The sequence below is a fragment of the Patagioenas fasciata genome, chromosome 18 (genome assembly GCF_037038585.1).
Source record: "Patagioenas fasciata isolate bPatFas1 chromosome 18, bPatFas1.hap1, whole genome shotgun sequence".
In the NCBI taxonomy this organism is placed as follows: Eukaryota; Metazoa; Chordata; class Aves; order Columbiformes; family Columbidae; genus Patagioenas; species Patagioenas fasciata.
Genome location: NC_092537.1, coordinates 7,536,099 through 7,562,278, shown reverse-complemented (window position 1 = coordinate 7,562,278; position 26,180 = coordinate 7,536,099). Strand labels below are relative to the sequence as shown.

The following is a 26,180-nucleotide window of genomic DNA, read 5'->3' as shown; positions in this document are numbered from 1 at the left end:
GCAAGGAGTAATAAAAGTTGGGGGGAACAGCCCTGCTCTGTCTTGCGGTAATGAAACGTTCCCATCTGTGAATGTGTCTATTTGTATTGCTCAGCTCCCTGCCTTTTCTTATTTATATGGAAATAGGGATGAACATGTGTTGGGGTGGAGGTGGAGAGCTGCTGTCTGCTCCGTCAGGCATTTCCTTCTGGGTGGGGAGCTAGGGGGAGCTGGGTGGGGTGGAGAAAGTGGCAGGACCCCCTTCTGTAGGCTCAGTTTGGGAGCAAGACCCCCGACCCAGTGAGATTGGTACGGGGACACTGGGCTGGTCCCTCTGCCCGTGGTCCGTGCAGCACCAGGCTGGAGGAGGACTGATGGGACCTTGGGTGGAGGCTGAGGTTTGCTCAGAACCTCGCTGTGGCCTCTCTCTAACCATCCTCCTCCATGAAACCTGGTGTAGCATCACCCTTCTGAGAGCATCACCTGCCCATGGGGTATCAGCTCTCAGGTAGCATCACCTGCCTGTGGGGCATCACTGTCCTGGGGAAGGACCTCCAGCCTGCAGAAGGAGAGCGGAGGTGCAGCCCCATCGCTCAGGAGCCAGTGGCAGCGCAGGAGAGCGGAGCCCAAGGATGTGGCTTTGCCGTGGCTGTCAAGGAGCAGGGTGGGCAGAGCGGTGCCTGGCCGTAGGGGTGGCACGGTGCTTGTGGGAGTGATTTGTAGGGTTGAACGGGGTTGCTTCCCATCTGCTAGCTCTGTTTTGGGCAACATGCACATGGCACAGCCAGTTCTTGCGTTCAGCTGGGCAACTTCTGCAGCACATTGGTCTCCCTGCTGTGTTAGCTCACCCCAGGCACCATGGGCATGCGGGGAGCTGTAGGAAAGCCAGGGGGTCTCTCGAGCCCGTGGCAGGGTTGCGATTGCTGCTATCGCACGGCTGCTTTAGCAGAGCCCTGAGGTGGCTCCTGCCTGGCTGGGTGGTGGCACAGGGCTGCCAGCCCCGCGGTGCCGGAGCCGGCTGTGCGGGGAACAGCGGAGCCTGATGGGCTCTGCCTGCTCAGGGATGCCGTGAGAGGGAGTGAAAACATCCCCGAGGCTGCACATTTGCTGCTGATTGCACAGCAGTGGACGAGGGGATGGATAAATCCAGGGGGTAGATGATAGCAGGCAGGCAGGACATAATCTACTCTACCAGCTGGTGACTTAAGGCTGCTTAATTTGGCTGATTACCAGGGAACCACTTCATTGCCGACCGTTTCCAGCGGCTCAGCAGCAGATCGATGGTGCAGCTGGGGCCATACAGAAGCATCTGTCTCCCTGGCAGCCCCCAAACTCCTTTGTGGGCATCTTCAGGTCCAAATTACTGCTGGTGTGACAGCTCCCTGTGTGCCTCCTCATGCTTTTTGCATTGGAGCAGTAGCAGATCCATATTTTCTCTGTGTAACTTAAAACAATAAATCCATAGTAGTTTACTAGCAAAGGTGGGTGGGTTTGTTGGAGGTAACAACAGACTTGGTGCACCCACCACGTTGGGGATCCTCCGGTTCCTTCTCCAAGAAATCCTTCAAGAGTGCATTGTCCTTTTGAGGGGTTTAAGTAGCCTGGAGTTGTCCTTTAAAGGGGAAAAACAAAGCAAAGCAAATGATGCTTTAGATTGAAATTAATTCAGCTGGTATTTTCAATGGATGTAAGTAATATCTCACCATCTCTGAGCAAATTCCCTGCTTGTACTGGAGCGTTCAGCTGTTACAAGACAGCCAGGCAGGGATATGACTTATGTCTGAGAAAAGGAGGGGAAAAAATCAACAACAAATCAGCCATGTTATGAACAGTGGCAATATATTATGGAATTGCATTTTAAATGTCAGGAGGATGTTTTGGCACCATTCACGCTGGTCTGTGGACATGTGGGTCGAGGTTGCACCTTTGTCTCCCCCCAGTATGGTCAGCGATGGGCTTGTGTCACCGCCAGGTAGGGGAGGCTTTTGCTGCCCTTGAAACTGGGCTGTTTTTTGGGTGGAAAAGCTCACTATGGAGGTGGGGGTGCCACCCCCGCACTCGTGAGTCAGCACCAGGGTCCTGCACCCATTTGGAGGAAAACACAAGGGATGGTTTGAAGGGAGCAGCAGCGTGCAGCTCGAACACCATCTTCCCTACATGTTTCTCTTTCTGCGTCTTCTTGGCATGAAACTGATGCTGGACAGCGTGAGACCCGCCCTGAGCCAGATGAGACCAAGTGACAGGGACAGGGAGCTGCCATTGGGCAGCATGAGACCGCCCCAAGCCAGATGGGACCAAGTGACAGGGACAGGGAGCTGCCATTGGGGTCCAGCACCTACGCAGAGTAGGAGGTCTGAATCGCTCCAAATGCCTAGAGGGAACATGCCACCAAAATGCTATTTTTTTTTTTCTCTTGACGGGTTTTATCTCCTTTTGAAAACCTCAGCCCAGGCATCCAAGAGCCCCACATAAACCTGTGTGACAGGGTGACATCCTGCATGTTCCATTTGTGTGAAGTGCTGGGTGGAGGTGGCTCCCAGCATGAGCAATGTTGGGGCGGCGTGGGGAGGATGCTCAGCATCCCAAAACACAATGTGTGAGCAAGGAAACTTCTTCCCATCTGCTCCTTTCCCCGTGACACAACCTGGGCTTTGCCAGCACCACTTCACGTCACCTGCACTGGTCCCAGTCCCGCACTGGGGTGCCTGTCAAGGAGTCCCCTGCACCGTGGCCATGCTGGAGATGCTCCATGAAATGCTGTTTTCTCAGCTGCTCTCCACTCCTGTATGGTCACCACAAGGCATCTGGCGTTGACCTTCACCCTTGTTCCAGCTGTGCACATGCAGAACTCAGCCCTGCCCTGCCTTCTGTTCCCAGAAGTGTCGGTGGCAGGTGGTGGCATGGGGTGGGACATCTGCCCAGGGATGTGCTGACTCCAATAACATGTTTTAAAGATAAGTGTATCATCAGTGAGTTCCCTGGGCTTTCGACTCATCCAAATTTGACCATATTGGCTGTTGACTGTTCCACTGGTTTTGCAGATAAACTATTTCTTCTTCCACTAGACATCACCCTTAGGGGATGCTTGCTTTTTTTTTCCCTGATTTCATCCAATTACTTAGCTGTATGCTCTTCTGAAGCACCATAAATAATTCTCCTCCCTCTGCTGTGTTTACCAGCATGTCTCATGAAATCCAGTAAGATATGATTGATTGCAATCATTATTTCCTAGTGCTGCTATGAAAACCCCTGTCAGGTTCAGTGATTGCCTTTAAAGAGCGGCTGCCACTCAGGAAAACCGTCAAAAACCTGTCATCCTTTAGCAAACTCCAATTAATCTGTTGAGCAGTTTTACTTGTGTTTTCTCTCCCATCATTGCTGATTATCAAGGGTAATTAGAATATTTCTCTTTTGTAATTAGCAGCTTGCTTGCTTTTAAAGAAAAGCCGTCTTGCAGGACTATTTTGCTGGCTTTTCAAGCTATGAAGTTGGGTTTGGGTTTATCCCGTCTCTTGAAGATCCTCATTGCTGGGTTAAGGGGGTACCCAGACCCCCCATGGCTGGCACAGGCTCCAGGCAGCCCAGCAGCCGTTCGGCGGGTGTCTGGGGCTCCGCTTCACGTTAACAAATTAATCCCGGCTCTTGCATTTTTTAAAAGAGTCGCTTCAGCACTTTTCCTCCTTTTCTTTTGGTTTTAATGAAGCACACTTTCCAAGAGATGTAATAATCATTGCCAAAAAATGTCAAATTGTTCTTGTTAGCCTGCTTAGGCTTCTGGAACAACAACAACAAAAAGACCAAGAACAGAAAAAGAGAGGTGTTGATGAGGAAGGGCTTCGACTTCATCTCAAAGAGACAGGGGAAGGCAGGAGGGAGATGTTTGCTGTGACAGCTCTGCTTTCTGGCAGGGTGCCCAAAAAGATAACCCAGAGAAAGCTGAGATTTTATTTTATTACTATTTTTACTTAGGATTTGGGGTGTTTTTTTATTTCTTTATTGGAGAAGGAGTATCTCCACTCGCTGTTGACAGCAAAGCTCAGAGCTTTACTGTTGAAAAGCATCTTGGAATTGCTTGAAACCAGCTGGGGAATTGGCTGGTGGCAGCAAGACGAGGGGAAATCCGGGCCGGTGCTGGGGGCTCAGCTGCGGGGCTGGGGGTCACGGCTCTGCCTGTGCTGCCTCCTCTGGGATCCAGGGGGAAATGGGATGATCCCTCAGTGGGAATATCCTTGTCCCTCCCTAGCGATTTGGGACAGGGCTGGGATGTGGGTGGGGGCTCAGAGCAACATCCTCAGCTGGATTGCAGGGCTGTGGATGCAGCCTGAGCAGGTGGAAATCTCCATCTCCTGCTTGAGCACGGGGTGATCCCTGGGATGCAGTACGAGGCACCCGTGGGTGCTTGGCAGGGACATCGTCTCACTGCTGCCTGTTGAAAACGTGAGCCCTATGTAGCTCCGTGCCTCAGTTTCCCTCATCCCACTTAGCAGAGCTGGAGGGGCTCATGGACCCATCCTGAGCTGAGGGAAAGGGCTTTTCACAGGTCTCCTCTGTGGGGACAAGCTCCGTACGTGTGTCTGGGTTTTAATCAGGGGCCAGAGCTGTTTCTCTGTCCAGGCTTTGCGAGCAGCCATTTAAATTTCAAATGAGCTACACCACTAAACAGGCCTTCGTAATTAACCAACGGCAGCCTGGCTACAAATTGGGGTGACAGCCCAGCCCCGAGTGGCAAAGGCAGCAGCGGCTCTCAAATCATCTCCATGGCATTCCCAGACGCGATCTCTGCATCTTCCCAGTGAACCAGCAGGACCTGACCCCCCTAAAACGAACTGGGTCACAAATTCTTCGATCAAGGGTACCACTCCATCCATGGAAATGTGGTGGTTGTGGTTTAAGCAGCTGTAGGAGTTGAACTGGGTCCTTTTCTTGTCCTCCAGCCTCCATCGCTGGCACAGGAGCACGCAAGGAGGATGCACAGTCTCCGTCTGGCTCAAAAACTGAGTTCAAGGTCTAAGCTCTGACCCACTGGCAGTGCTGGGATGTTGTGGCAGGAGCAAATCCTGAGCAGAAATCCCCACTTGGGGAGTGGTTGGTCCTGGACACTGCCCAGGGCAGGTGGGTGAAGGGTCTTGGGGGCTGTGAGCCCTGAACACAGCCCAGCGTGGCGGGGGGGTCACCGGGGCGGGCTCAGTCCTGGGACGGAAAGCCCCTGGGGAAATAACTAATGTGGGTTTTCTGAGTGAAGCCTATCTCAGAGCTTTTCTATTTTCATTGGCCGTGTCTTTGCCCAGTTTGTTGAGCTGTGTTTGGGGAGGCTCCTGTACAAACCAGGGTCCAGGTTTCCACTTTCTTCCCCCCATAGCATCTCTTAATTGCAAGTTCGTTAGCACTTCTGCCCTTTCATGGGACAGGCCATGGCTCATGTATCCCCCAGGGGCCTGCGAGACCTTCCTGGTGGGATGGGCAAAGGTGTCTCCAGTGATCCCAGACCCATCCATGGGGGTCTGGGGCTGCACAGGACCTTGGGCACCCACTGATTTGATCAGAAGCCACCGAGTTTTTGCCATGGGACTACAGGGAGCATTTGGTTTCAATCCCTATGAATGAGATTTTTTTTTGTTTTTTTTCCTTGAGGAATTGCTTTTTCTCTCAGTTTTTCTTCCGTTTTCATAGATAGTGTCAGGAAAAATAATGTGTTGTGGATAATCTAAGCCAAGGGTGGAAGACGTCCCTTGGTGAGGTCTGGCTGGCCTGGTGTCAGCTTCTCGGGAGGTTAAGGGTTGGCTTGTAACCGTGTGTTCCCGTGCCGTGTGTCTGACAGCATGTGATACTGTTGGGATGCCCCACTGCATCACACCGCTGGGTTGAGGGACCCAGGGAATGCACCAGCACAGACTCCTTCTGGCTTTGCAAGACCCAGTTTTGCATCTGTTTGGAGATGCAGGAGATGTCTGTGTGTCCCGGTAGCCACCTGGAGTGTCTGGCAGCTCCTCGCCTTCCCTGCGCCTGGCTCCTGCTGCTCCATAAATGAAATATGTGCTGCTTCTCGAAAAAGTATGTATGAGTGGAACGGCGGAGATAAGCTAAACGGGAGAAGTTCAGGGGATTATGCACTGATTAAGTTATTACTAACATGAAATGAGCTGTGCTGAGATGAAACAGGAGCTTTATTTTCTGTTCCTTGGCTTCGGGCTCAGGGCTGCCTGTCGCTAGACAGCCGATCAAACTGGGAACCGGGAACTCATGTTTCCCCCGGCGCTTTCATCCCAGTGGTGGATTGGTGCCGTGCAAGCCCATAGGAAGCACAGCGATAAATGGGGCTGGGAATTGGGGTCTTCCCTGCTGGGGGGTGTTGCTGAGATGCAGCACTTGAGACAGAGCTATTTCTAGTGCTGGAGCACCCACCCTGTAGCAGATTTGAATAGAGAAGAAATTCTTCTCTACAACAGGAAAATCCAGTGCTGCTGGGAGGCTGTTTTGGGGGAGGACCACCTATTTGCTCTGTTTCCTGTTCTTTTCCTTAAGAATCCCCTGTAGGCTGCTGTCAAAGGCAGGATGCTGGGCTAGGTGGGTCTTGGAGAGTGAAAAATAGAAGTGCAAACTGAAAAGCTGCTTGGTTTGTGTTTGAGAATGGAGTTGGTTTCCTGTAAGCACTCGGGACAGGCTGGGTCAAGTGAACAAGTCAGGAGTTAATGCCTGGAGAGCAGTTAATGCAGGTGAGGAGGCTGGATCCACGGTTGGTGTCACCGCTGGTTATCGGGAGCTGCAGCAGCACAACTGGGTTTGGGCACAAGCAAGGATTAGAATCACAGAATCGTTTTGGCTGGAAGAGACCCCCAAGATCATAGAGTCCAACCGTTAACCCACCCCTGGCATTGTCCCATGTCCCTGAGAACCTCATCTCTGTTCAACCCCTCCAGGGATGGTGACTCCAGCACTGCCCTGGGCAGCCTGTTCCAATGCCCAACCACCCCTTTTGGGAAGAAATTGTTCCCAAGATCCAACCTCAACCTCCCCTGGCGCAACTTGAGGCCATTTCTTCTGCTCCTGGCGCTTGTTCCTGGGGAGCAGAGCCCGACCCCCCCTGGCTCCAAGCTCCTTTCAGGCAGTTCAGAGATCAGAAGGTCTCCCCTCAGCTCCTGTTCTCCAGCTGAACCCCCCAGGTCCCTCAGCCGCTCCCATCACACTTGTGCCCCAGCCCCTCACCAGCTCCGTTCCCTTCTTTCAACTTGCTCCAGCACCTCAAGGGGTTTCTTGTCATGAGGGGCCCATATACTGAGGATTTAGTTCATGCTTAGGCAGGACAGTGTGTCTGGGGCTGTGGGTCTGTTGGCAAACCAGGGAGGGGATATCTGGGGCCAGTGGAGCACTGAGATGGTCCATGTGCCTCTAAGCCCATTGATGGGGTTGGGAAGTGCAGGACCAGAGGCAGCTTTGGAGCTGGAGCCATGGGGAGGAGGATTTCCTGTCCTATCATCGTGTCTCCCTTATTCTTTGTGTGCCTGCAGTGATGGGTGCGCTGGAGTCCCGAGGGGTGCTGCGGCGGATGAGCGACATGCTGGAGATGCTGATGAAGAGGATGGACATCCTGGCCAGGCTAGAGAACAGCACTGACTTCCACAAAGGGGATGAAGCACGATTCCCTCTGGACAGGTCAGTTGTCTGCGCTGATGCCCCATGCAGACCCTGGGGAGCAGCACCAGGCTTGGGGATTTTGCAGGAGTAAAAAACCCCTGTGTGCCCTGTGATGTTGGGCTGAGCTGCTGCGTGGGGATAGTGGAGCCCACCAGGGCATGGGTCTTGGGCAGATCTTTTGCAGTCTTGTTGTTTGCCATTTCTAGAACCCTTTTCTTCTGGGCTTTCTGAAATTACTGTGATTTTTGGAGTTATCTGTAGCATCTGTCCCAGCTGCTAGTGTTGCAGAGTGGGAGGGTGTCCCTGCACTGCTGTGCTGTGGTGGGACTCACTGAAGACTGGAGCAGTACCTGGTGCATGGGCTGTGCTCCTGCTGCCGGTAAATCCCAGAGAAAGTTCTCGTTGGTTCCTTAGTGCCCGTATTCCTCAGGTAGCTGTGGAAGTGATTGTTGTTTGAAATCTGGGGCTGATGTGTTCAACTTTGGAGTCAGCAAAGCTTAAAATGAAAGAGGAGGAAGCTGAGGTCCCAGCACACACCGCATCTGTCCCAGCCAGCACCTTGAGAGATGCTGTCAGATCTTCCCATCATGACATGCTGCTTTGCTAAAGAGACCTTTCCCTTTGCTTTGAGAGACTTTAAACATTTATTAATACTAATTTGTCTGTCAGGCCAAGGTCTGAAAAAGTGGTAACTGAAGTGAGTTGAATGTGGAGGGGCAGCACTTGGGACAAACTTTGCAATGTGCAACAGGTGCAAATGTAGGTTTTGCTTAGATGGAATCGCAGGTGACATGCAAGAGGTGACAGGGATGTGACATGCACTGGGCTGCTCTGCCCTGTGCCATGTCACAGGGGCTGGTGCATCCCAGCAGCTCCCCTGGCCCTGCTCAACGGCCAGCGATGGTTCCTGTGCTGCCCTGTTTCCATCATCATTTCCATTTCTCTCCTTCGTTTCCCTTACGAGTCTCTTTTGCGCCTATAATGGAAAACGAAGTAAGAGAGCCTGTAATTAAAGGCTGTGCTGTGCCGTACTGCCTGCCCACATGAATTAAAGCTGCACAGGCAGTCTCGGAGTGCATGGTCTTGCCTTTTAAGTAACATAATTTCAACCACTGAAAAATATAATTTACCTTCATAATGGCAGGTGCTGGGGATTTTGTTGTTAGGAGGCTGGCTGGTACCCAGGCACAACAGGAGAACACCAGTGATCCCAGGGAGGAATGGACAGGACTATTGCAGCCAGCAACTTGAAGGCGATGGCTCACATTTGATGATTTTTCTTGGCCAATCTTGTGTTAAAACAACCAGTAATTTCAGGTGATGGTAATTTCTGTTCACCAGTGGCCAAGAGATAAACTCCATGCTGAACCCCCCCGTTCCCTCAGCCGCTCCCCATCACACTTGTGCTCCAGCCCCTTCACCATGCCCGTTGCTGTAATAGAATAGCGGCTGGTGCAAAACCTGGGCTGAGACCCCGCAGAGCTGGGGACAGGTGTGCTGAGGTCCCTGTCCCTTGCGGGGTAACGGGCTGCAGACTCCCTGTGCCAATGCAGAACCGGCACCATCAGTCACAGCAGGACTGAGCAGTGGCTCCTGAACCCAGATCAGCCCCGTGGCCATGGGAACACCCTGCTCTTGTTCGTTATTAGGATTCTGGGACTTCACCAAGGGCTTGTTTCCACTTTCCCTCCTTTTCTCTGTCTCTTTGATCACCAGTGACTGACTTGAAGCTGTCAGTGAGAGATAATACAATTAAAGGATGCTAATTTCAAAGGGATTTTATTCTTTAAAGCGTCTCTGGTTAGCACGGCGGCCGCCTTCGTCTCCTTCCCTGCTCAGCAAAGCCACAAGCGTGGGTTTTACAATTCCACCTGCGCAAAAGTGGATTAATTCTTGTTTTTACAAAGTGCTTTGCTGCTTAACACTGGATCTCCGACGAAATCAGGAGGGCTTGGGTTTGCAGAGCCCAGATGAAGAGGTGAAGTCGAGCAGCCTGCCAGTCAGCTGCAGAGAAATCAATACTGCTGTTAATTGAATGCAACCCTCATAAATCATCAGAGGGGAAGGAAATTAGAAGTACTTATAGAGGCTTCCTGGAGAGCTATTTACTGGGCAAGGGAAATATTAGTTTGCAGTGGAAGTGTTGGTCCCCGGTTGGAAAGCGCTTGGGACGGAGGGAGGGAGGGGGGCTGGAGTGGCTGAGCCAAACCAGAACCATAACCCAACAGTGCTGGGGCTCAGAGGAGCCCTTCTCCAGGGACAGAGCTGTCCCCAGTGCGCCCCATGCCTACAAGGAGGTGACAATGGGGACAACTGGGGTCTACAGCGCTGGCATCCCCAGTCGTCCCACTTCCCCACACAGTGGTGAGCCTGCAAAGGGTGTTACTTGCTAACGACTGATTAATCTTCAAGCTTAATTACTGCCAAGGCTCAGTTAATTTCCACACACTTTAAGTATTTGTTCTTGTAATCATTACATGACTCCATATTCCCCTGGTAATTAAAAGTCTCACAATATGACACTAAATGGGTGATGTTCCTGCATCCTGCCAGCCTGGCTCTATTAATTCCTGAATTGTCGCTGCTGATAAGCTGCCTTTAGTGAAATCACTGCCAGATGCCACGGTCCCCTTAGCGGTCTCGGACCCCTCCGTGTGTCCTCTCCCCATCTCCTTGGTGTGCTGTGGGGCTCAGCGGGGCCGTCTGTGAGGTGAGGCTGGTGCTACGTGCTGTGAAAGCCATCTGGGGTGGGCAGAACACAGAAGCAGCCCACGGGGAAGGTAAGACCCATCCTGTGATCCAGCCCTGGCACGCGAAGCCGCTGTGTGCTTTGCTGGGTGGTTGTTTTGCCAAGTAGAGCTTGGCCATGGGGGCAGCATCGGGGATGCAGCTGGCAGGAGCCTTCGTATCCTTCCTCACCGGCTCCACAACCTGTTTCATCCCGGCAGAGGCAGCAAGTTGTTTCTTGCCAGCTGCTGAGGATGTTTCCAGCCTGGTTGTGGGTGCTTTTAGCATTAGATTATAGGGGATGGGCACAGCGCAGGGGGTTGCTGAGGATTCCTCACTTCTGGAGTCCCCATCAGGGCCAGGGGAGGAGATGCCTCCAGCTTCAATGTAGTTTACCCAGATTCTTTTACACCAGAGGAGCAAAGTTCTTAATTGTTCCATCTTTTCAGAGATTTAATTCACCTTTTTTAGTTATCCTTGGCTTTCCTCGGCTTGTTCCCCACTGGCTGTTGTGTGACTCCAAGCTCGTCCCACCAGGGTGGGTGGCTGGTGAGAGGAGCCTGAGCCCACGGGGTGACCCGCTGGAGATGTCCCCCGGTTCATTTCTGCAGGAGATACCTCAGCTGTTTTAATGGGCAGCACATCAGAAGCTGCAGCAGCAGCCAGGAGGATGGGAAAGGCCCTTTTCCCATTGCCAGGAAGGATTATCCTCTGGGATTTTGGTTTCCTGTCCTGGAGAGTGAGGCTGTTCTGGGGCTGGAAGTTTGGGGGGTGATTTATGTCCCCAGAGCCCAGCATCAGCCCCAGCTCCTAGACACCCTTCCCAGCTCCTTTCTGCTCTATCTTGGGTCTTTGGGCCAAAAAAAAAGACCTTTAAAGAGGCAAACAAGAGTGCAGACACTGTAATGAGCAAGTTGGAATCCTGTGGTAAACTGCTCCGTGCAAATGTTGCATTTGTTGATGTGTTATCTTCAAAACATCTGCTTTTCTCTGTATTGGTCTTCCCAAAGTCACTGTTTTCACCAGTTAATAGGAAGAAATATTGGATGAACAAGCAAATATGTTTAAGGCTTGTATTATGAAGACAACACACAAATAGAAAGCGATTCATCTTTTCATAATGCCACTTTTATAAAAGGCAATAAAAATACACTGCCTTGTAAAGGGATAAGCAGGGTGAATTGGAGCTGCTGCTGCAGGGTTGGGGACGAGAGGCAAAGTGAAGGGAACCAAATTAATGCATGAAAAAGTAAAGGAAAACTCAACCTTTGGCTATATTGTACGGCAACTGATCTGCCAGTGGGGAAAGATACATCTTAATAGCAGTTTTTGAAACTAGATGAATACTGTATACAGTGCATTATAAGGCACATTGTGATCTGAATCTTAATCAACATGGGGAAACATAAATCTGAAAATAATAAAGATGAAATCAATATTGATGGTTAGAAGTAAAAGTACTGTATTTGCTGTAGTAAACGGTTTTAAGGTCCCAGGGAAAAATTTGTTCTAGAAAACCCATAGTAATTTACTATAGTTTCAATAGCTGGCACGGCCCCAGTGCATTTTGATGGCATTTATATTGTCACTATAGAAAAATTTAAAAACCAGCAAGGGGAAAAAAAGCCCATTGCTGCTCCCTGTGTAGCGCTGGAAGCGAGTTCATTGTCCCACGGGGCTGGCAGGGACTGTGCTGGTGTCCCGGCTGGATGGGGACACATGGTGGGACATTCCCCTTCTGCTTCGCTGTCACCGAGCAGAAAAGACCGCTTACCTTGTCCTGTCCACTGCCTCCAGTTGCTAAGAATAAAGCATCAAATTCTGACGAGCTACAGGAAACCTTTTTGCATTTCAGGTTTTGCTTTAAATGTCTTATTTTCTTGTCCCCTGCCCAGGTGACAAATCACTGTAATGATAGGTGGTGTAACTTATGCTTAACCTTCTTGCCCTCTCTTTAATACGTTAAACGAAATTTGCTGCTCAAGTGATAGCCTTGCTGTCCAGCAAATAGAAACACCGAGGCAGGTGACTTGATGCTGCTCGTGTTAGTGCCAACACCAAAGCCCATCAGTTCTCTCTCTCCAGCCTGAGCATGAAATCCCTTCCTCAACGTCATGAGGATTTGGAGAAAACTAGTTTGACAAATAAGGGTGATGAGCATCCAGGTGGTGGGAGTTTTAAGATGGGTTGCTTTTTCGGAAGGACGTTTTCTACCATTTTTCTGTTTTCCTAATATATATCAAGAACCACCATGGACATTTTTTGTGTCACTTCTCAGTAACTTTCTGTGTTTTGGGGAAAGTCCCATGGAGCCCGTGTGATGTGGCTGTCGTGTTTGCGAGAACTGGAAGTGCTGCCTGAGTGTGGTGATCGAGCATTTGATTACATCAAAGGGCTCTGAGCTGAAATCTTCGTGTTTGGGGTGCAGCTGTAGCTTCCCAGAGCTGGATGAGCTGACATAGACGCCAGACCCATCACCCAGTGGAAACTGAGGCTGGAGCTCCGGTGCAACTTAGACTGGCTGTTGGACTGGGCCTGGAAGAAGAAGAAAGCTGTTTATTTAGGATAATTATGCTGATTTTTGTTTAAATTTGTTTGTGGGTGCTCAACCCTGGGTGAGCTGAGTTCTGGAGGGCATCAGAGAGGAGATGGGGACCAAGGTTGCTGTTGACTTTTGGGTTTCATATAATTCCTTGAGTGTTTTGGGAGCTGGTTCTGACCCGAGTGAGAGTTGGCATAGATTCTGAGACGAGGCAGGAGTTGAGTTGTGGGCTGATTTGGTGCTCTGAAGCACGGGAGCAGGGCTGCCACTGCTCTGCTCATCCTTTCTCCTTTCCATGAGTGGTGGAGAAACCTGAGGAGGTCTCCACCAACCTCAGATTCCTCTCCTGTTGTTGGAGCAGGAACCTGGGCTCGCTGGCTCTAAATTCATGGCATCCTTGGGATATTTTGCTCCTAAGCTGCCCATCCCAGCTTTTCCCTGTTTACTGAGCACATGTGCATCACCTGCATGGTCTGACAGCTGATCACCGGTGGAAAAGGGCTTGCAGAAATGGGGAGGTCTGAGGGTTTTAAGGGCTGACTGAGCTGTAGAGCCCTCAGCAAAGGAGCATGTTGTCTTCTCAGAGCCATGCTCTCAAGCATTGCTCATCACAGGTTATTTTTGTGCCCATATTTTACCAGATCTCATGAGCAGCCTCCCTGCTGCAGCGGTGACAGGAGCTGGCAGGAGACCTGGGGTTTATTCTCTGCAAAAGGTTGGAAGTTACTTGGGGGCAATGGTGTCCTCTGCATTTAATTATTATTTCTTAAAAGCCGCAGATATGTGGCTCCCTGTGGAGGTATGCAGGTCGAGTATGGATGGTCATAAACCACACCAGAAGGAAAAATGTGGGCTGCTCACTGCTAGCGAATGGACTTTAAATCAACAACCGAAGCACTATCGGTTCATAAAACCAGGATTTTTTTAGCCTTGAGGACAGAGGTACTTTAAATCCCAGCCTTCGTGTTCACTGATCTGCTGGAGAACAAGCATAAAACTTCACCCAGAAGGACCTGACATCAGCACATATTTTTTGTGCCAAGAATATTCAAGGTAGCCCCTTTTGCTTTTACTCACTGCTTATGACATTTCCTTGTATTATAATGATCTCAGCAGCAGCAGGAGGAAAAACTTATGACCCAGATGCTGCAGAAGGGGAAATTATTTACAGCAATAACCGTGCTTGTCGAGACGTAGTTGTTGTTGGCAGCGGGAATGGCAGGCGAGGTGCTGGAGGTGGAGGGCACCGCTGCTGATGGATTGAGTTCTCTCACCCTTTTATGTATTACACCAGGGTTTAATTGACACCCAGTGTCTTTACAGCACTCGTGTCTGCACAGTGTGTTATGTAGATGAGTTTAATGGTGCTGTTTACCCAGGATGGTATTGATTGCAAGGTTTAATTCTATTAATATGCAGCTATTCACACCGGTGGAATCTGATCTCAAGCCTCAACCCCAGCGCTCTATCCCCACACAGCCCTCGCCGGGGGACCTGGAAATCCGCTCGCATCAATCTCTGGTGCATGTTTTGCATCCTTCTGCACTCTGCTTCAGGCCCACAAGCTTCCTCAGCCCTCCTCTGGTTTTGCCTTCCTTTCTCTGTATTTTTATTCTTATTCTCCTTTTTTCCCAGCATGGCTCCCTTCGTGCACCACAAGGCCAATAATCACAGCAGAGGATTTTCAAACATAGCACATCTGAAATAAGACAACCCATTTTTTTCCAGCCTATTTAATATTTCCCCATGTAGAATGCACAGGTGTATCCGTGTTTATCAGCACACTGTGAAAAATGGCAGAATACCGATTTACATACATTTTTAATCATACCTCTTGGAAGGCAATGACCTCTTTGCCCAGAAAACACTGGACCAGGGGTTCCCATGTTGCATCCTGGAGCTAAATTCAACCTACTGGCAGCTTCCAAGGACAGCATGTTTGCTATGAGCACCCCTGGGTGTCACCTCTGGGAGACATCAAGTTTTCAAGGTCTATTTATGTATTTTTTTCCCCAGGTTCCAGCCAGCAGCTGGGTTGATGGAGAGGATCCAAGCTATAGCTCAGAATGTCTCAGACATTGCAATAAAAGTCGATCAGATTCTCCGAAACAGCCTCCTGAACGGAAAAGGTGAGTGTCCCCAGGGGTTCCCATGCTCCCAACCTCCTGCGTGTTTTGCAGTTGCAATAGGGAGATCCAGCCAAGCCCACCATGAAAAATGTGGTTACTCAAGCCTGCCAGGGAGAGGAACGGTGACAAATCTGAATTTCTGTCAGAAAGAAATGCCACAGAATTAAATGCAGGATTAAAGATGAGAAGCGGTGCCAGCACAAACACCTGGAGGGAAAAATGTGGCGGTTTGGATGCGAAGCCCAGGGGCTGGGATCCAGCACCGGGAGAGATGTTCCCATCCCACTGGCAGTGCTGGGGGGCAGCTGGGCTCTCCAGATGTTTCTCCACATGGCTGCTTGGTTTCTGGGATCTGGGTTGGCATCAACAAGCAGAAAATGCATCCGTTGCCTTTCCCACCTCATGCTTTTCAGTTATAGGCAAACAGGGCTTATAGGAGGGACGGTGCCTTTTATTAATCCAACCACAGAGGAAGAAAAGATGCTTTTACCTTTTTAACCACTTTTGTGCCTTATTCCAGGGCTGACCCCGGAGGCTGAGTCTCCACAGCTCAGCAGGAGAATTTTTATTGCAAGTTTATGGCGTAAAGGCTGTCAAGTGCTTCCTTAGACACTGCAGCCTGCTTACGGATGATTAACAGGAGCATGGATAGATGGGGCCTGGGGTCTGGAGCAGGCTGAGTGCAGCAGGCAGGTGCTATAAAAAGACCTGCTGAGATTTAGGAAAGGGGAACGTGCTCTCGGTGTTGAAGTAGGGCTGGAGGGTTTCCTCTGTTTCCTACCTGACCTTGGGTAAGATGCTTCACGTCTTGGTGCCCTGTTCCATCAAGTGGGATGGGGCTGTCTCCTGGCCCAGCTGTGTTGTCCATGTGTGTGCTTGGGGTCTCACAGCTCCATCCCATTGCATCCAGCTCCACTCCATCCCATCCCCACCCTATCCCCATCCCTTCCCAGCATTTCTAGCTGCTCTGCCAGCACATCCCAGCTCTCCCCATGCCCAAATTGTCTTTTTGCAGTGGTGGACGGCAGGAGGGACCAGTGTGAGGTGCCCAGGGACCCCAAGTACCCTGACTGTGCTGGCAAAGTGGAGGTGAGTCAGGGTTTCCAGCCTGGGAGAGGGTCTAGACCTGGGCTGGAAGCTGCCAAGAAAGGCACAGAGCAACGACCCTGGGAGTTAAACTGGGAAGGGCAGTGGGGAGAAGGACGCTTTCCAGAATAAAACTGTTTGCTTTAAAAAGGTGCAGCCTGTTGCAGGAGGAGGAGCAGAGCCGAAGATGTGGAAAGCTGAGCACGGCTGTGCTGTGAGGAGAAAACACAGGGGAGGTGTCTGACCTCCTCTGGTGCCTTTGCTATATGAATTCAACTGTTGTCCCTTGATAATAAGACATATGCCTTCAACTTCAGTTGTATGAATCCCTGAAGCTGTGGTACCCAGAGGTGTGCAGGCAGCAGCAGAATCAGCTCTGTGAGACCAGCCCTCCCTGCCTGCAGTTTCTGTGTTTAACGACAGAAGCGCGGTGAGGAGAAATCGCTGTCGCATCCTCTTTAAACATCTGGAACGTTAGCTGGTGTCTAGGGAATAATGTCAGTGTTGGCACAGAAGAGCATCTCATTAGGGTGTCCAGGACCTCCGTCTCCAGTCGGATGTCCTGCCTGACCCAGCCTGCTCTTTACACCTGAGTGCAGCCTGGCATTTGGCCCAGAGCACGATTACTTTGTCGGAGAGCATATTTACATCAGCTAATTAAAAGCATCTCCCTCTTCCCTCCCCTTTCCCAGCCTCCTGCTTCAAACTCAGGCTTCTGCAGGGCTGAGACTCCCTGAGAAGATGTTGAAGGGTGTATTAAAATGATACTGAGGGAGGCTGTATTTTCCTCTTCTCCTGGTGCTAGGCATCCTTTCCTTCCACAATCTGAGCAAATTCGGAATGTGATTTAATTGTGGAAGGCTGTAATTCGATCTCCTGTCCCCGTGGTTGCTGCGTTTTACATATTGGGTGCAGCGACCTGTCTCCCGAGTAGATTTGTTTTTGTAGCTGAGTTAGGAAGAGGCTGGTGAGAACCGTTGTGGGGAATGATAAATCGCTGCTCCAGTTGCTGGTTATTCTCTGCCGTGTGAAATCATCCTCGGAGACTGCGGGTGGATGTATCTCCTTGCCCCGCTGTGCCGGAGGCAATGGGATCTGCAACTCGGCTTGTTCCCCAGCAAAACAAAGGAGAAGAAAACCCTGTGGCATATCATTTCCTGAGGATTAATGGCTTTGGCCTTCAGGGCATGCACGTTTTACTGGTGCTAGAAAACCAGGGAGCCACCAGCAAACCCTCCTGGCTCTTCCTCTGCCCTGTGTGCCCCAGAGCCACCAGGCAGGCAAACATCAGCACCGGTACTGGGTGCACCCTGGTTTGCAGCCCATTATCCACCCTGCCTGTTATTTCTAGCTCCCAGCTTGAGAAGGGTGAAGGAGAACAGAGGTTGCCCATTGCAGGAGCAGCTCGCAGGGCTGCCATTTCCTGTCCAGCCCGCTATGTTTCTTTGCCCTCTTGCAGTGGATGAGGGCCAGGTGGACCTCCGACCCCTGCTATGCGTTTTTCGGCGTGGATGGCACTGAGTGTTCATTCCTCATCTACCTCAGCGAAGTTGAGTGGTTCTGCCCTCCCCTGCCCTGGCGAAACCGGACGGCGGCTCTGCCTTCCCCCCCACCGCTGCCGCGGGTGCAGGTAAGGTGGGGGCAGCCCGTGTCCTGGGGGATCTGGGGTATTTGGTGGCTTCAAGGCTGCTGGAAATAAATGTTCCCAGAGCCAACGGTGTCAGCAGGACCAGGATGCTGTGTGTGGGTCTTCATAGAATCATAGGATAGTTTGAGTTGGCAAGGGTGTTCAAAGCTCATCCAGTGCTACCCCTGCCATGAGCAGGGACATCTTCACCAGCTCAGGTTGCTCAGAGCCCCGTCCAGCCTGGCCTGGGATGTCTCCAGGGATGGTTCATCCACCACCTCTCTGGCCAACCTGGGACAGGCTCTCACCACCCTCAGGATAAAAAAATATATTCCTTATATCTAGTCCAAGTCTCCCCTCCTTTAGTTGAAAACCATCACCTCTTGTCCTATTGCTACAGGCCCTCCTGAAGTCTGTCCACATGTTTCTTATCAGTCCCCTTCAAGTACTGAAAGGCTGCAGTAAGGTCTCCCTGGAGCTTCCCTTCTCCAGGCTGAACCCCCAGCTCTCTCAGCCTGCCCTCCCAGCAGAGCCGTTCCAGCCCTCTGATCATCTTGGTGGCCTCTGGACCTCCTCCAACAGGTCCAGGTCTTTCCTCTCCTGAGGAATCGAGGATGTCACAAGGTGCTCTTGGTGCAATGGGGCCCCTGGGATTTGATACATTAAGTGGAGGAGCTCTAGCGTCAGGTCTGGTGGCACCAGGGGAAACTATCCATTGAGGAGGGACCCGCAGCACCTCAGCCACAATGGCCAAACCTCCACCAGCCCCTGTGGCAGCCCAGGGGCTCCTCTCACAGCTACTTTTCCCTACACTCAAACTGCAGAGCCTGCTCCTTTCCTAGGCAGCTTTCCGGAATGACCTGGCTCACCTCCTGGAGCTCATCGGCACAGGCAAGGAGTCCCTCAGCTTCATGAAGAAGAGGATCCGGCACTTGGCCCAGCAGTGGCTGCGGGCGGCTCGGCAGCTCGAGCAGAAGCTGAAGGGCCGGCAAAGGGACCAAAAACACGTATGAGTAAATTGCACAGAGTGGGAATCACGATGGGGTGATGGAAAAGTTGAGCCCGTGGGGACACAGGGAGAGGAGACAGCTGGGATGTCAGCGTGCTGGGAGGAAAATTAATTTACGGGAGCATGTGGATCTGCAGTGTCCGTGGGTGCGACTGTGCATTTGGGATGTTGCAGGGCTGGTGATGCTGAACGATGGGGTGAATTTTGGTGATGGGTCCTGGTGGGTGGGAGATGATGCCCAACCAGTAGGCAGCCATCAGCAGCAGGCAGGGAGTTTGGGACATCCCCTCTGCAGAGGTGCTGAGGTTGCTGGCCGTCCTGTTAGTGTTTTTGTGGTGCTCTGCCTGGGAGATGCAGCTCTGGTCTGTGGGACGGACTGTGATGTACCTTGGGAACATAAACCAGGGCCCAGGATATAGACCACCAGTTGCTGGGAGCTGTTAAACTCTATCAGGTCTTTGCTGATTGGACATAGATCACTTGTCTTTACACCTGACTGATTTCCCATGCAAAAGGAGCTGGAGGAATCAGGGACCATAAGTCATTTTGGGCTGGAAAACCCAACTTGTCCCTTTTCCCCAGCACCACCCCTCTCCTTGTCTCTCCAGATCCTGATCCACATCGGCTTCCTGACAGAGGAGTCGGGGGACGTTTTCAGCCCGCGGGTGCTGAAGGGGGGACCGCTGGGCGAGATGGTGCAGTGGGCTGACATCCTGGCCACCCTTTTCCTCCTGGGACACAGCCTGAGGGTCACCGTCTCGCTGAAGGAGCTGCAGAGGTGGGTGCTGCGGTGCTATGGGTGCACAGCCCCTCCCAAGAGGATCTGCCCCCCAGCACATGTGTGGGTTTTGTGTGAAAGCACAAGGTCTGCAGAGGCTTGGGGGTGGCTTTTCCCCCCACCAGCATCTCAGGCTGTGTTGGGTAGGTGCAGACCACCGGTGTCACGACTGGGATTGATCCCAACCCTTTCACATCACGGGGTAGTGGGAAGGACCAGTGCAAACTAAGGCTTTGCATGGGACTGATGTGGAGATGCCAGGGGCAGGACTCTACCCTGTGGTCCTGGCACCAGCTCTGAGCAGCATTTAGTCCCATACTGTCAGCACACAGTGTCCCCGTGTCTCCTGATGCCTGCCGAGGGTTGGGTGTGGGAAAGGCTCTGGTTTACCCCTCTGTTCCCCAGGGATGCTCTCTGCAGGGCTGCTGGCCATGTGGCTGCAGGATGCAGGTGTCGTTGCAGGTCGCTGGCTCTTCCCACCGTGTCCGGCTGTGCTCAGCCCTCATGGCTTTGCTGGTGCTATTTAAGCAGCGACTGTGCTCCCTTCCTTCCTTCTCTCCTTCCCTTCCTGCTCAGCTGGGCAGCTGCCAAAAATAACTGCATCCCTTGCATGGGGGTGGCAGCCACCAAGGAGTCCATCCTCAGAAGGGGCTGGTGGTCACCTGGGGACCTGCGGGGGAATTTACTGCCTCTGGGGCTCTTCGCAGAGGGATGGGTGTTTTCTGCCATGGGATATGGGGTGATGCAGGGTGGAAGTGTGCAAACAGCACCCTGTGTCCAAGAGGGACCGATATTAGATGGAGAAAGTAGGAGAGAACCATGTGCCGCGCTCCTCTCTGTTGATGCAGTTCTTTCATCACCGGGCAGATGCTGCTGCCATATGTAACCTCGCAAAGTTTCCTCACCTCTTGTGAGACATCTCAAGTGGAGGGCAAGTGCCAAGGAAAATGCAAATTAGGGTGGGTTATAAATCAAGAAAAGCCTGAAGCTGCCGCAGGGACTGGGGAGGTTTTGGGTGATGCTAAGCCAGCATCGGCTGCATAATGAGCCGTGCTGAAAGGGGAGTGAAAATAAATAACAATCCTGGGGAAAAAAAAAAAAAAAAGAAAAAGAAAAACAACAAAAAAACCCCAACCCAGCCCCTGCGGCATTCAGAATTAATGAACGGAATTAGCTCCCAACTAATTAACTCAAAAAAATAATCCTGGTCCTAATGCAAAAGGCAGCAGCTTCTCCAAGAGGCGGGCATGCACCACGGCGATCTCTGCGTGGCGCGCTGAGCTAAACTGACGTGCTGAATGATACCCGTGTGCTCAAGGATGAAAGAAGTTAATGGCTGGGAGGGCTGTGGTGGTGGTGTTGTGTGGCTCTTGTTTGTGCCTTGTAATGAAGAGCCTCACACAGTGGTCGTTTAATGAGGGGAAGGAGCCGGCTGAGTCTTGCAGGGGGTTTTGGAGCATCTGTTTCCCTTTGTGAGTGGCTCTGGAGAGCTCTGAGCTGTGCCTGTAGGAATTTGCCTTTCTCAGAAGCGCAGGAGCTTCCACATCAGTTGGCAATGAGGAGACCACCTCTTGGATGTGGATTTGGACATGTCCCCTGGGAAGTCTGGGAGTGGCAGCTCCGTCTCTTCCTCTTTGTGGCTGGGATGGGGAGCAGGCGAGCTGGGCTGGGACCGCATGTCTGACGCTCGTCCCTGTCCCAGCGATAGAAACTGTCCCCACCTCCCCGAGCGTGTGTCCTATGCCTGGCTTTGAGGACATTTTAAACGCTGGACACCCACGTCGTGGATCCACCCCCATGGTGGGGTTGGGGTGAGTGGAGGCAGGACCTGGGGCTGTAGCTGGGTACCCTCTGTCCCTTTGGAGACCGAGCCCAGTGCTGGCTGGGACCCTCCTGCAGCCCAGCAAGAGGTGGGTTAATGCAGAGATGGGTTAACACAGGTGTCGGAGAGCAGAGTTTCTGCCAAGGGGAGGACTGAGCCATGCCAACGATCCTGCTCCATGCTTTCTGATCTCTCGATAATGCTGTAGGGCCGGTTCAGCATCAGCGGTGGCTCTGAGGAGAGCTGAGATAAGCCTTTGTGTGACCGCGAGTGAGCGGAAGGCTTAGCAGAACACGTGTAATTAATCCTGAGTTGTGCTTATAGTCGATCTCTGGTACTTCATTAAAGTCTAGTGGGGACTTTACCTGCAGCTGCAGCTTTGGGCAGGGGCTGGTACGCAGCGGGGAGGGGGATGCGTGAGGGGCTGGGGCTCGGCTGCAGGAAGGGACAAAGATAAAGCTGTGTCACTGTGGGAGACTCAGCCCAAATGCTCTGATTTCTTACCCCTGTGCAACCTCCTGAAGCAGCAAAGCTTTGCTCCGCTGGGAACTGGGTATCTGTGATGAGCTTGCAGCAGGACAGGCACCAGCCTCGGGGCGAGTTTGAGACTATTTTTTTAAAAGTTGAGTCCACTTCTTGTTTATTCTTCTTTGGCACCCCCTGCTCCTTTCACAACTCAAAGCTGTAGCTGCTCCCACCCAACACAGCTTTCACGGAGCAAAGGCCAGTGCCCATAAATTATTCAGCATGGAATAATTTCTCTTTTGGTTTGTTCTTTTCCGTCTCTTCAAATTTCTGAGCTGATTTTTCTACACGTATTGATCATTGGCAAGGGATCACTGGAAGGTTTGCCTGCGTACACTTCAGCTGGTAGTTAGGTAGTTATCTGAGAGCTGTTCATTATTAGCATCTGTATCGATTGCAATGCAGCAGTGCCTGGAGGCGGTGGTCAGGATTGGGTCTGAAATACTGGGGATCAGGGTTGTAGGAGGTTGTAGCGAGGGGGAGGTCAGTCTCTTCTCCCAAGTAACACATTATAGGTTGAAAAGAAATGGCCTCAGGTTATGCCAGGGGAGGTTTAGATTGGATCTTGGGAACAATTTCTTCCCCAAAGGGCTGTGGGGCATTGGAACAGGCTGCCCAGGGCAGTGCTGGAGTCACCATCCCTGGAGGGGTTGAATGGACACAGAGATGAGGTTCTCAGGGACATGGGTTAGCGCCAGGGTTGGGTTAATGGTTGGACTCGATGATCTTGATGGTCTCTTCCAACCAAAATGATTCTGTGATTCCATGATTTTTTCTGCAAACCCTTTGTGCTGCACTGGCAGCCAAAATGTGCTTTCAGAGAAGTGAGAATTGAGGCTGGTGTGTGTATGTGTGTGTTGCTTGGTAGTGGAGGAGTGCCTGAAATACCTGAGCTGGGTTTTTAATGAGGCAGATGTTGGAAAATATGAAGTAGATGTTGGAAAATCACAAGCGGCATATTTGGAGTGATGGTTGCAAAAGCTGCAAGAAGCTGAGCCTGTTCCTCCAGAACCCTGGGGGCAGGTGGGGAAGGATGGGCTCAGTCTTTTCCCCCAAGAGAAGGGACACAATGGGGGCTGTGGGGACCCTTAGCTCCTACCCCTGTCCTTAGGTCACAGGAATGGTCCTGTCGACATCTCCAGCTGCTTTTGTGGGGCTGAGGGACATGAGTCTGCGATGCTGGAGCAATGGGGGCTATTGATCTCTGCGATGCTGAGAGGTGCTTTTTGCAATGGCCCCCTTGAAATGAACTGCTCATAAGGCAGGACAGAAAGTCGAAGAAAACAGGATTTGATGCCTCGTGGGGTCAGGGCTTTACAAAGTGTTCTCGGAGCTTAATTGCTCCGGTGTCAAGTTCTGGACTCTTAAAACCAGTCCTGGCAAGGCACTTAATTTTAAGCACGTCCTTGTATCCCGTGCTGGCAGCCTGTTCCCTGCTGAGTGGTAGCCGTGCTTGACGTGTGGTTTGAGCTTCTCTCTGGGTGCCGGGATGTTGTGGGTGGGCTGTGATGGGACCAGCACCACAGTGGGACGGGGCTCCGCTCCCGTTGGCGCCACTTTCCTCTCATTGCCTGGCACATACTTAATTATAACTGCGATTTTCCTGTGCTTTCCGCAGTCACTGAGGTGCATTCAGGCTGCAAAAAGGGCCGTTCAAATGGAAACATGATGTCCAGATGAAGGCACTTCTAATTATTTTCTGGCAGATAAAAGCCGTCTTTCTGTCTTGCATCTGTTCACATGAAAACCCATGCAATGCCCAGGCTCCAGGCTTCACCTTCCCTCGCCAGCTGGCAAATACAGTCCTGAACTGCTCGGGCGAGCCAGGAATTGCTTTTGGAAATGGCCAGAAGTGGCCAGTCGTGTATGGTCAGGATGGAGCTACATGACATGGCTGTGGGATTTATCAGCTCCACGCTGGTGGGGAGGAAACCTCAACCTTTAATGCGGCATCAGATGATCCCGTTACTTGAGACCGAGAGTTTCTGTTGGAGTAACCAGGTTGTTCTTTTTCTGCCCAAGCTTTGATGTTTGTGCTGGGACACAGTTACGTGTGGGATGCTGCTGGCTTGGGAAAGGCTGGATGTTTGGCGACAGGTCTCGGTAGGAGCTGAAAATGATGCTCCCGATCATGGGTACTCGACCACTGCAACTCTTGCAAAGATGGAGGTGATATAGCCTTAACCAAGGGGTTATGCTGGACACATAACTTTATTGGATTCTCCAGCTCATAGTTTAATTGGGACACATCTCCAGCAGACATATCATAGGTGATGGGTTAGGCAGAGGTCCGGGGTGTTAGTCGGTGGAAATCAGCTTTGCTGTAGTGAATATCCATGAAGATTTGGCTAAAACTGCCACTTTACTTGGAGCAGTTGGGACAGCAGGGGACAGCCTGTCTGTCTGAGGGTCTGCTCAAGTGTCACAAGCATGCGTGTGCTCAGCTCATGCTGCTCCCCAGAGGACCCCAAGTATCTATTTCCTTCTCCCGGGAAATTTGTTCATTATTTACTGAATTTCCAGCCAGAAAGAGCCATTTGCTCTGGCACTCTCCTATTCTTCTCCCAGGTCTGACTCTGTCAGTGGATCCCATCACCTTCCCTCTTCTTCCTCCCCTCCAGCCGGGTACAGCTGCTTGCAGAGCTGACACTGTGTAGCTCTGCAATTAAAAGCTGGGTACATCGCAGTGAGCCTGTAAAAACTGCTCTCTTTAATTACAGCAGCTCCTCGGTGCCTCCGAGGACGTGGATCGGAGCTTTGCTGGCAGCACACGTGGGGAGCGGGGATGAGCCGTCCTGCCCGGGCGAGGAGGGATTTCTTCCACTGTTGAGGGCTTCATATTGTAGGAGAGGAAAGTGCATGAATTAGCAGGAATTACCGAGCTGTTAAATTGTGCTCCTTCGTGAAATGTGTTCATTTTGTAGCCAAATGACGACTCGCTTGCTGGCTTTTTTGCCATTGCAAAAACTTCTGCTTTGTCATGTAAAGGTTTTTTCAACCAAAATGATTCTATGATTCTATAAACTTATTAATCGCTGGGTGATATATATAGGGTTGATCCTCCCTGGGGGGGCCCAGAGCCACTGTGGACTGGTGAGGTCAGGAAGGATGGAGGTTTCTGAACACCTGGAGATGGTTCAACCAGGAGCCCCTGGATCAAACCCAGGCTCCAGCCCTGCAGAACTGTTGAATCCCCATTTCTGGGGTCTTTCAATCCCCTTATAAGATGCAAAACATCCAGCAGTCTTCATTCCTCATAGCTTATCTTTGCAGCCCAGAAAAAATGCCTTCCAGGGGATGTCCAGGCAGAGGGGACCTCCCATCAGAATCTGCCCAGACTTGCTAGAGCTGCTGCTGCTCAGCCGAGCAGCGAAAACTCGGTGTTAGCTGTCTCTGAGAATGGAATGCAAAGGCTTCCAGCAAGTGCTGTGTCCTGCCACGATGGGAAAACAGAGTTTTCTTGAACCTTGGAAATAAATAAATTGATTTCTGGACGTTGCCCCCTGGGCCAGGTAGAGCTGTGTCACACGGGATCGATGATGGGCCAGAGAAACAGTCCAGATGCGCTTTGCAAATGGTAAAACCACTGCAGGTGGCTTAAAAGACAGACTGCAATTGCTTGAAAACCCCTGCTTTTGAGGTCATCAAACCTCGCGTTTGAGGTCATTGTGTCCCTTCTAGCAGGAGGAAGAGCTGGGAGCAGAGGCCAGGCAATGGGATGTTCATCTCATGGGCTCCAGTTTGCACTTTAAATTGCTCGTGATGGGCTTGTCACAGACCCCCGGGAGCTGCTCGGGCTCTGCTCTGGCACCTTCCATCCCTCAAATAACAGCTCTGTCTCCTGTGGACAAGGGGAAGCCGAGGGAGCAAAAAGGGCAGCAGCCCTTCTCCGTCTCCCCAGCTGCAGTCGCTATGCTGATGACAGCAGATGTGCGCAGGGAAGATGCAATTAAATATAACATAGGATATTGGCCCAGCCTGCCAGCAGATGCCCACAAGATCCATTTAACGATGGACTTTCCAGCCCCAGGAGTGATAATGTGAAAGGAAGTGTTGGGTTAATCTGAAAATAGGTCAATGAGATGTAAAGATAACCCCACAGTCATCTGATTCCAGACAGCCCGCACCGCGCTCAGGAAGGGAACACGTCCCCTGGTTGATTAAAGTACCTATAAGGGGAAAATCACAGGACAAGGAGCTGCTGTAGATTTATTCTGGAGTGGGCACAGCTGGTGGAGGCGGCTGGCGGAGATGTGAGCTCGGCGCTTGCATCCGCTTGGGTCAAAACCGTTCCTCCCAAAAAGGAGCTGATGTTCTAATCCTG

At 51.5% G+C, this 26,180-nt stretch overlaps 1 protein-coding gene across 1 annotated transcript in view; it reads left to right on the top strand.

Moving 5' to 3' along the window:
* MGAT5B (alpha-1,6-mannosylglycoprotein 6-beta-N-acetylglucosaminyltransferase B) overlaps positions 1-26,180 on the top strand; it is a 58,792-nt gene that overhangs the window by 14,081 nt on the left and 18,531 nt on the right. The window contains exons 3-8 of the mRNA XM_065852373.2: positions 7,485-7,629; positions 14,897-15,009; positions 16,025-16,098; positions 17,555-17,725; positions 18,565-18,729; positions 19,340-19,509. Coding sequence (XP_065708445.1) covers positions 7,485-7,629; positions 14,897-15,009; positions 16,025-16,098; positions 17,555-17,725; positions 18,565-18,729; positions 19,340-19,509 — 838 coding nt within the window. The remainder of the gene's footprint in view (positions 1-7,484; positions 7,630-14,896; positions 15,010-16,024; positions 16,099-17,554; positions 17,726-18,564; positions 18,730-19,339; positions 19,510-26,180) is intronic.